An 11,385-nucleotide genomic window follows, 5' to 3' on the forward strand; every position below is an offset into this window, starting at 1 on the left:
ACAAACCGTTCGCAATTTCAGACCGCCTACGAGATACTGTTTGGTCGAACAAATTCATCAGTATGGATAGGCATAAACAAAACAACAGCATATTAAGAATAGCATAAATGAAGACAGTGAGGACAATCTCAGGAAACACCAGATGGGACAGAATTGAGGACTTCGACATCATAGATGTTCAGATCATTGCAAGATGAAGAAGACAACGTAAGCGATTAACAGTTTGCCGAAAATGGAGAGTACAAATAACCGTAAATGGAGAGACAGTTGAAAGTCAATATTTCTGAAGATATTTCAGAGATAGACTTAATCAGGAACAACAGATCTACCAAGGATTAGTAATTATAATTTGATAAAACTAAAAATGAGATAGTGACATGTAGTAATATTTAACATTAGGAAATTTTCGTATACAATTTTGGCATTCCAGTATAATCTCGAGTGTTCATACATTTGAGTCGCCGGCGTAATATTTTTTACCACGAATATTTTCAGCCCTCAATTTGATAGGATTTTACGTGTATAATATTTTAATCATAACCGATTTCGATGAAGAATATCTCATTCAAAACTTGGCCAGTACATGCACTAAGTAGTGGAAATAATTCGAAATATCTTATCGAATTCCGCTGAAACGCCAAAACTATAAACTACTTCGTTCTGCTGAAGATATAAAAGCTTCTAGATAAACTACTGTAAATTTTATATGTTCGATGTGCTGCTAATGACTCATAAAATCTCATTATAATAAAAATTTTAATTTTTTTATTTTGTAAAATACCATACTGGTATTTTATTACTCACAGGGAGCGAAGTGAATGTAACAAAATCTAACAACTCTATTCCATAAAGGGTATTTTTTATTAATAGCTATTAAGAAGTAATGCAAGATTTTACTAGATCAAGGACACATTGATTGTAACCTTAAAGTATTTTTTGGTTAGTTGCTATTAAAGTGAAATCATCTGAGTTTTGCATATTTATAAAGAAAGCTAATTTATTAGGAACACAAGTACCTTGTCAAATGTATTCTGTAAATTATACTTATAAATTTTGTATCTATATTTTGCAAATTTAACTTTTTTTATTTTTATTGCCAAAAGTTAAATTAAATTGTCGAATGAATTGTACTAGAAAATCTTTCTAGTTTTACTGTAAAGTTCTAACTTCGAATAGTTTTTATGAATATACGGTTCAATAAATCGATTACTACATACAATTAGAATGAATGGTTGAAATTGAACTTGGTAACTTTTATCGGCCGTTAACTTTTCCATAAAATCACATAAAACTACTCGAAAAACTTTCCTTAAAAATGTTATCAATTATCAATGTTATTTTATATTTTGTGTTATAGGAAATGGTTGTAACGTAGCAGGTTTTTTAACAATTTTCGGAAACATCCTCTCCGTCTATACATTAGCAATAATAACAATAGAAAGATGGTACACAATAACTTGGGCAATTCAATTAAACAGAAGATTAAAGCTTCGCACAGCAGTTCGCGTAATGATAGCAGGTTGGATATGTGCCCTAACTATGGCAACTTTTCCCTTAATTGGAATCAGCAGTTACGCCAAAACCAGTATTTGTCTTCCCCTTGAAAACAAAGGCAAAACAGACGCGATATACCTCTCAACATTATTAGCTTTCAACGCTATCACATTCGTGTTAGTATGTGTATGTTACGGTAGTATGTATCGTTCGATTAAGGAAGGAGGAAGTCATTGTTCATTAACTTACGTTAGATGTGACTTAACCGTAGCCAAAAAGATGGCTCTTTTAGTATTCACAGATTTCGCATGTTGGGCACCGATCGCATTTTTTGGTATGACCGCATTAATGGGATACCCATTGATAACAGTGACGCAAACAAAAATTTTATTAGTATTTTTTTATCCGTTAAATTCTTGCGCCAATCCGTGCTTGTACGCGTTATTAACTCAACAGTATAGAAGAGACTTTTTTATTTTAATGGGACGATACGGTTTGTGTAAAGATCGCGCGGAAAGACATAAAGGTGCAATCGGTGGCAAACCACTTCCGTACGGTTCTGTGCCGCAATACAAGAGGACGAGTGGTGATACGATGAAAGTTAATTGTCGGTCTTCGCCGTTAACAACTGTGGTTTCGGTTGAAATGCCCATGACCAGAAATAATTCCAATATTAGATCCAAACATGAGTCTTTGGATACCGTTCCAGAATATCCAATGTGTACGATGAACAATCATTATGGAGATTGTAAGCAAAGTGAGTTAAAAAAACAAATGTCGACTGAAAATTTGTAAGTATTTATGTAATAAGTTAATTGTTAAGAATAAAAAAAATAGTATTATTGTTAGAAAAAGTTAGTAAGGTTCAATTTAGAAATAGATTGTCATAGATTCAGAAATAAAGAGTATGTGGAATTTAGTGAAGTCTTTTATCTCTTCCTTGCATTTAATTGTAAAAAGAATAAATAAAAACTTTTTATAAAATTATTTTATTACATTGATATTATTAAATGAATCAGGTAAGTATCAACACTTTTTTGGAATTTCGCACACAGAGTGTAAAATAGAAACAGATTAACAATTTCAATTTCATTGTAATCTTTTGAAAGCACAATAAAGTGACACTTTCTCATGACAAATAATCCGTATAACATTTATCATTCCAGTAACACAACACGCTCTTTTTCAACGTTACATTTTAGATTTCATGAAAAACCGTTGATGTGGATTAAACAATTTTATTTTCCGATTTTTCGTTTTATATTACTCAAATAGATTAACTGTTTCAAATCGTTTAAGCTTTAGAGAGATTGCAAAAATAATGATGTCTCGATTGTAAAGTCAATAAATGTTCATTTTAGTTAAAAGTTGCGAAAACAATTGACACATTTATCTCTATAACCTCAACTGACATTAAATAATGGGCTACACATTCATAATCGTGGCTTAAAAATCCGTAAAAAATATCTTCTCGTGTCAAATTAAATTCAATCGTATAAAGAACTAATCATTTTTTCAGAAAAAAAGGTATTAAAAAATGTGTTACATAAGTGTTACCGGAAATGCGATTAACTGTGATTATATTGAATTTTTGTCTTAAACATTCAGTACGAATGGACGTCGCTGTAATTTATTATAGAATACGAGTCGAGTGTATGAAAAATCGATTTTACAACGATTTAGCAACGTCTAGAAAACGCTAATTGATTTGGACAACTATATTTCAATCTTTCAGCAAAGCTCGTTACAACAAATTATAGTCTTTTGATAACTTCTATCTTTTATAGTTTGGTACGTACTTGAGTAGAGGCTCATCTTCATCGCTCTCCAAAACCACACCTTCAGCATCTTCTGTAATTTGCTCGTTATCAGATTACTCAGTCTCCATCAGAATCTTCCCCAGGAAGAATTATGTTCATATTTGCTGAATCAAAATGTTCTCGACTCTGCTGATCCGATTTGTTAAGATTTTTTCATTGTCGTGTGTTTCAAAGTCATCAAAGTCTCTTCGATTATTTCGAATCAAATAAAACGATCATGTGTATTTGAGATGGATCCTTTTATTTGTATTCTCTCCCGGTTTCAACTATTAAAAATAGTCATCTTCAGGAGATAACTTCTGTTTTATTTGATTCGAATTCCTAAAGATGGAAAGACATAATATAAATACTAATTTTCGATTATTTCCTTCTTTATTTTTTCTTCAATTGAATTCAAAAATTATTGGCTTCTTATAATTTCATTATGTATTTTGTTTATTAATAAATAGTATTTACGACTGTTGCTGGTTTCCAGTTTACCCCAGTCTTCATCATTTCTTATTCTCTATGTTTTAGTTCTTTTAAGTTCTTATAACTTTGTGTTTTGTCTAACTACGTTTGCGTAGTCCTGATGAGTTTCTAATAATTTACTGCTAACTGGTATTTTGTTTAAATTGAAAATTACTGTTGTTTACAAACACTGTGGACCTTTGCCTGGATACAGTTTTTCAAGAATTCCACATTTTGCTATTACGTTTTTTAACTTTTCCATTACATAATTATCCATTACATTAGTAAAACAAATTACTAGTTTCTATTTTTAACTGAACAAACATGACCTGCAATGTTTTGCCAAGCTCGTTTTGGTAATTCTCTTATGTTATTTATTCTTCCGAATTATTTGATTGATTCTGGGCCACGTAAGGTAGTTTTTACGTGGTTTTAAAGAAGTGTTGTTTATTCCCAAATGACTACAGCAGTGTAAGATTTCTTTACTTTAATTCTCTAGCTAGATTAAGGCTTGTAAAAATAGTGTCAGTTATCACATTTTTCCCCGATCCTTCCAACCCGTTTATTATAACTAAGACACGCTATTCCTGGTTGTGTTCAAACTGGTCTCCTGTTTTCCCGATTTATATTTGGTAATTTATATGAAGTAAACACACTGATTATCAACTTATCCTGAAAATCAACATTCCCGATTTAGAAGGAATATATTGCTTGAAGGGACCTTCCACGGGATGTGAGTAAACGTTCATTGACAGTTACATTATCATGGGGTACATATGCATTATATAGTGTGGATAGCCATGACTCAAAGAAAGCTCTAATCGGTGATAATTTATCCAATCTCAACTTTTTCTGGATGATTTTGCAATCTCAGATTGGTGAATTGTACTGAATCTGTTTCGAGCCATGGTCTTATTGAAGACAAAGCGTCCATCTTTTACGTCCCATAAATTCGTAATTCCTTCGATATGAGGATTGTGAACTGCCAATATTAGCAAAGGTAACAAGTGGTAGAAACTCGTCACCATCTATCACGTTTCGCTCCTTTTTATGTGATTTTAGCTCCTTATACCTCCTATATAAGTATTTATAACGTCAGAAAAAGAAAAGTAATAGAAAAAAAGAATAGTATCAGTGTTTTCAGATACTGATTCAGACGAATTTTCAAGGTTGTATCCTTCAGAAATCGTCTTCACCGCTGAACATCTAAACTCGCAGCAACTTCATGATCACCAACTTCACTTTCTTCTTCAATCGCTGTTAAAAAATATTTTTTGCACCTTTTCCAGTTAACCGAACCGTTGCGAATTGTATGATTGCAGAGTTCTCAACATTTACAATAAAGTAGGTAAAGTTCCGATTAGACCAAGAAGTAGAAAGATTAGGGATTCCCAGAAACACTATACTTTGAGACACCACATACAAATCGGAGGATGCTTCGAACAATGTTCGAAGAGAATTGTTTACACCAATATTGCAAATACAATATCAAAGTAACTTTATTAGGGTTACTAGTAAACCCAATACTATTACATGAAATAATGATATGAGTTTATCATTATTTAAAAATATTATACATATATGTTAGCGCTAAATCTATTAAAGAGTATTATAAATTCAGCACAAACTTCATAGGCATCAAACTTTAAAGCAGAACGCCTCACAAAAATCTTATGCCAGTCATTCTGCCTTACATAAATCGGTGAAGATTGATTTGAAAGTATAAAGCATATAGGGCAGTTCTTAGCTTTTCTACAGACTCTATATCTCTCCTGATTATCAGGCCATAGTTGGTTTCCTATTACTTAGTTGCAGTCGGCAACAAATCATTTCTCCCACATCTTACAATATCATTTGGTAGCTTTTTAGTTCTTTCCTTGAGCGTTTTCAATCTGATCCCCATCATTACCTGAATATGATCAACACTGTCAACTTTTTATGTTTATCTTTTCACTTTATGCCTCTTCATCGCATATTACTTATTGACCTTGGAGTTACAGTTACCCAAGTATTCGGCATAGCGAATAAACCAATTCAAAATATTGATCCGGATACATTCGTTGTGCCACTTGTCCCAAAAAATATACCTATCAGACCTATCAGTTGCAATGATAATCGCCCTTGAGTTAGGTTCTTGGAAGTTTTGTTCTATAGCTTCCTATATTGCCATTTCCATCGACTCTTTATAGATTTTTCAGATACAGTTGCAAGGTATACTGCATCAATATGATAGTTACCGAGAAGTGCGTTCAAGATGTATATTCCTTCTAAACCAGAAATGTCTGGTATAAAGATTTGCGCAACCTGTAACAATATAACATCATTTGCTATAATTGCCAAATATACAACGGAGGAATAGAAGACAATAAAAAAAACATTAACAATTACCAATTTTTGTCTTTTCGCTTTGTCAGAACGTATCAGAAATATCTTTAAACGATGTGGTCTTTTGCCGCTAAACCCTACTACTGTCAATAAAAAAAAATGCCACTGAATCGATTAGAAAATACCACAACAATGGTGATCCGCCTGTTCAGTTGCTGTAGAAGATTTAAATCGATTCATATTTCGTAATGACAAATATGAATATGATGTCAATGCATGACTTATACAGAATCGTTTTTCAAGTCTTCTTCAAGCTCGTCAATAACATCATTAATTTGGTCAAAATATCGTATACACTTTCCCAGTTTTAATCACATATTTCTGCCATTATCGATATTCAACATCTACGTGTAGACAGCGTATATATTTTAAACTGTTTCACAACTTTAAAATTAATTTAAACTTGTATATTATTTTGTTTAAAACTCAATTAAACATAACATCGTACAAATTAAAATCAATTTGATAAGTTGATAGTAATAAAGTGAAATTACGAAACACTAGCGTAACATCGCTTTATAACCAGTTCCTTGTATTAAGTATTAGATACATTATAAGATGATAATTTTCGTTGTCGCTTACTTCGCGTTATGAATTTCCAAATATAATCCTTAAGGTGTAGAGATTTTAATTAAATTTACTGAATACTGGAAGGTAAGTATGGTTTTGATGAGAAAGTCTCATTATGTTGAAGTTCTAATATTGTTTCTGTCCATTTTAATCAAATTTCAAGAACAGCCGCTGTTATGTGCATATGTTCGTCAATTGCGTTTTAGAAAGCATTATTTTAATATATTTAATTAAGAGTAGAGGGAATACCCAAATTTAATAGAAAGTTCTATAAACTTAAAAACTTTTAAAAGGTTTAACTAGAAAAAATTTTAAGATGAAAAGTTTTGATGAGAAGCGCACGTGTGACAAATTTATTTTTGATTAGGTATCGTGGAAAAGTGCAAGAATGTAGATAAATTTATAAAAAAATGTTAATATCTATTTTGAGAAACAAATTAATAAGAAGGTTTATTCGGTGTTATTAGAAACTAAAATTACAATATCTGTTTATTTTTTAAGTACATAATTTCAAAAGTATTATTTTTATGCACAAAACCTTGCAGATCTGTGTAATTAACCAAAGTGGAGATATTCACTAAAATAAAACTCCAACGAGTCAAGTTAGAAAAGGGAAGAATGGTGGTTTTTTAATAAATGGTTTAAGATTCTTTGATAAAAAATTTATGAAATATTAAAGACGAAAAAAATTTTAATTGACGCGTTATGAAAAATTAAATAAACATAATAATTCCAAGAACAAGGAAAGAACACGTGTTGAATATAGTAAGATCGTAACTTATATTTGTTTCATCATCAAAACACCTAACATTACTTTAAAGTAACCTCTAAATAATATGCATATGTTTACATATAAACTAGAATAATAAGAAATTGAAATCATATACAGGGTGAGCCAATAGTGCGGGGACGGAAGACAGCTTTACTGTTGAAAATAAGAAAAATGTGTTTATGTCATCAATGATGACATATATCGGTGTTTTCAACTTATATTTTTGAACCTCCCCCCCATTTAACACGCCTGACCACCTTGTTCTGTCTTTTTTATTTCTTCACGTTTAGCCAGTTGTCCCTATTTTTCAATCTGCACGCTTTCGACTCATTTAACTTTAATTTTTGGACGTCTTAATTGACGGTAAGGCTTTGTGTTTTTGTTCTTCGACTTGATTTTGGTATTTGTGGAACTTTAGAGTTAATTTTGTGCGTTTTATACCAAGTTCACACAGAAGAGTTTTTCTATTCGTCCCACACCTGCCTTCCCTTCCAATTTTATAATAAATGGTGAGTTTCCTAATCGTCACAAATCACGAACTATTTTTTAATTTATTTTATTGTTTACAGATTTACTGATTCAGTTCACCTGTTTTCTGATTTTTTATAAATGTTACTTGAATGGATTTTTTTTAGAAAAAGTTGACATTTTCAAAACATGTTCAGAGAGACCTCCTTTTTCATGCTTTTGTACACTTATAATAGAGAATACATCCGATACTCTCCTCAGATTTTTCCTCTCCTGTCTGACGGTAATTATATAGAATAGATAATTTTTATACAATAGTTTTTAATATAACTGTATCTCATAATGACTGTTTTTTCTCATTTTTAGTCATGCTTGATAAAGACCACCTGGTTGGTTGAAACGTTAATGTAGCACTGATTTAATAAATAAAAAATATTTCATCATTATTTGGAATTTTAATAATCCTAGAAGTGACTAACCAGAAATCTGAAAGTGGTCGCTAAAAAGATGTAGAAAAGCTGTGATGTTAATGATATCAAAGATGATCTATTGGAGCGCAAGTATAACCTTTGTAAAGTAACCCAAATGTTAAAATACAAAACAAAAGAGCCTCTTCCTTTATACATCTTGGATTTTGCACCGTCAGAGGCTGTAAAAAGAGTCCATGAAATAACACACATATTAGGAATGCGTGTCAAAATCGAAGAGTACAGAAAGCCAAAACAAATGTCCCAGTGCAAAAGGTGTCAAGGTTGAAGCCACACCAAAGCTTACTGCCACAAAAATCCGAGATGTGTTAAATATACTGGTGAATCTTGATCATCGAAACATCTACCAAAACGGGCGATTACAAAACTATTACACATAATTAATGCTGCTTTTAAACAGAAATACTTCCCAAGCATATGGAAAGTTGCTGAAATAGTAATGACACCAAAACCTGGTAAACTCCCCACAGATGTTACATCATATAGGCTAATCTCATTATTACCCTTACTATCAAAACTGCTTGAAAAATTACTATTAAAAAGACCTAAACCTGTCATAGAAGAAAAAGCCCTAATACCAACACATCAATTTGGGTTTCGGAATAAACATGCAACAATAGACCAAGTGCATAGAATAACGAATAAAATAGAAATAGCAATGGAAGAAAATAAAGTCTGCTCCGCCGTATTTCTGGATGTTGCACAAGCTTTCGACAAAGTCAGGTTAGATGGTTTAAATTACAAACTAGACCAAATACTACCATCACCGTATAGTCAACTATTAAAATCGTATCTTTCTGATCGATATTTTAGAGTAAAATACGAAACCCTCTTCATTTTTGATATACAGGGAGTGTTTGAAATTTACGATTTTCAGACACCTCCTGTATCTTGGCTATCCGGAAACTTAGTAAGAAAGTAAAAACGGGTTCTAATAGATTTTTTCACGTGGAATCCAATGGTGCACGTAGAATTTTTCTAGTCATCACGGTTTTTGAGTTATAAACACAACTCAAATACTGAATACTCAACTTCTAAAATACTCAACTCTTTATAACTCAACAACCGTGATGACTAGAAAAATTCTACGTGCACCATAGGATTCTACGTGATAAAATCTATTACAGCCCATTTATTTACGTTTACAGATAGCCGAGATACAGGAGGTGTCTGAAAATCGTAAATTTTGAAACACTCCCTGTATATCAAAAACGAAGAGGGCTATGAAAATTTGGTTTGCGCCATTGTAAGTTTCACAAAAAAGTAGCTCAGGTTCGCGAAAGCCGCAACTTTCTATCTTTCATAATAACTAAGACACCCTGCAAACCCATCGAAATTTGGACACCCTGTACTTACTTACTCTACACATTCGATCTTCCTCAAGTACCAGAAACTTTAACAGCTACATTCGCAGATGACACAGCGATCTTGGCTGTTGCAGAAAATAAAGTAGTTGCAGCAAATAAGTTACAATTGGCCTTAAATTCAATAGAAAACTGGACCAAACGATGGCTAATAAAACTAAGTACAAATAAATCGACATACATAAACTTTACTTATAAGAAAGTAAACTATGTCCCAGTACACATAAATGGCAATGCTGTCCCTTATGCCGACACCGCAAAATATCTTGCTATGACGCTGGATACCAAACTCAAATGGAAAGCTCATGTAAAAAAAAGTGAGGAACTTGATATCAAATTTAGACACCTATATTGGCTTATTGGTAGAAAATCAACGCTATTACTAAGTAACTAATATATAACAAGTTGCTAATATACAAGCAAGTATTAAAACCAAAATGGACATACGGAATTCAACTGTGGGGTTGTACCTGCAAGACAAAGCAAGTCTGATTCAAAGATTCCAGAACAAAGTACTAAGATGCATAGTGAATGCACCCTGGTACATAAAATACACCGACCTTCATCGCGACTTGAAAGTAGCATCGGTGTCATCAGAAATTGCATCATTCGCATCTGAACATGAAAAGAGAATGCACGATCATCCCAACATCGAGGCCATCCAGCTTCTCGACAACGAGGATGTCCTGCGTCGCCTTCAAAGGATGAAGCCGTTCGATTTAGTGACCTAGTGCCCTAGTCGATTCAAACGCGAGCAATAGTGCGGAATTATAACAAAAACAATAATACCCTAAACGTGTGTTCCGTGTGCGCGTTTTTGCGTTTTGATCTTAAAACGGTAAAAATATGACAATATTTATCAATTACGGGTAAAGCAGACTGGAGCACTGGGAAAAGCTGCAAAACATTATTTAGTATAATTTGGTGTTAAAAATAAGTAACTAATTAATATGTATAAATGGAATGAAATTCTCCATATTTCTCTAATATAATAAAATATGATGTAGGTAAAAGTAAAAACTTTTTGAGAAATATTAAATGTTTAATTCAATTCAAGCAGACATGTTTCGAAACTAATGTTTCATCTTCAGTACCTAAATTTAAGAAACAAGAAACAAATTTGTATTGTAGGAAACATCATATTTTAATTAATATGTATTTACTAGGTGTTATACAATTGTGCTATGCATAATATATATAGAAAAAACAATCTTTTCGAAGATAATTTTCTATTTGTCGTCCAGTTTGAAAAGTTATGGAGATTGTGCGTGTACTCAATACATCTCAATACATATAGATACAGCAACAATAATTCACTCTTTCTTTTCGTTTGAACTGTATTCAGACTTTTTTATTTGCGAAGTTAAAATTTTAGAGTCCCACTTTTGTTACAGTAAAGTGCATTGATAAAGGATATAAAACCTTCTACTTTTATGGCAAAATTTTAGGGTTGAAACGTAAAATTTTACTTACAATGCTTCTGTACTCACTTGGATTATTTCATGTTCACCTATTCTTTTATTACTGTACAATGTATCAATCAAAAATAAATCTACAATCTTTAATAAAGGAAA

At 32.0% G+C, this 11,385-nt stretch overlaps 1 protein-coding gene across 1 annotated transcript in view; it reads left to right on the top strand.

Annotated features, from left to right (window-relative positions):
* LOC111429293 (lutropin-choriogonadotropic hormone receptor-like) overlaps positions 1–2,413 on the top strand; it is a 95,914-nt gene extending 93,501 nt beyond the window's left edge. The window contains exon 13 of the mRNA XM_023065163.2: positions 1,358–2,413. Coding sequence (XP_022920931.2) covers positions 1,358–2,289 — 932 coding nt within the window. The 3' untranslated portion in view covers positions 2,290–2,413. The remainder of the gene's footprint in view (positions 1–1,357) is intronic.
* Positions 2,414–11,385: the final 8,972 nt, after the last annotated feature.

The sequence above is a fragment of the Onthophagus taurus genome, chromosome 7 (assembly GCF_036711975.1).
Source record: "Onthophagus taurus isolate NC chromosome 7, IU_Otau_3.0, whole genome shotgun sequence".
Lineage (NCBI taxonomy): Eukaryota > Metazoa > Arthropoda > Insecta > Coleoptera > Scarabaeidae > Onthophagus > Onthophagus taurus.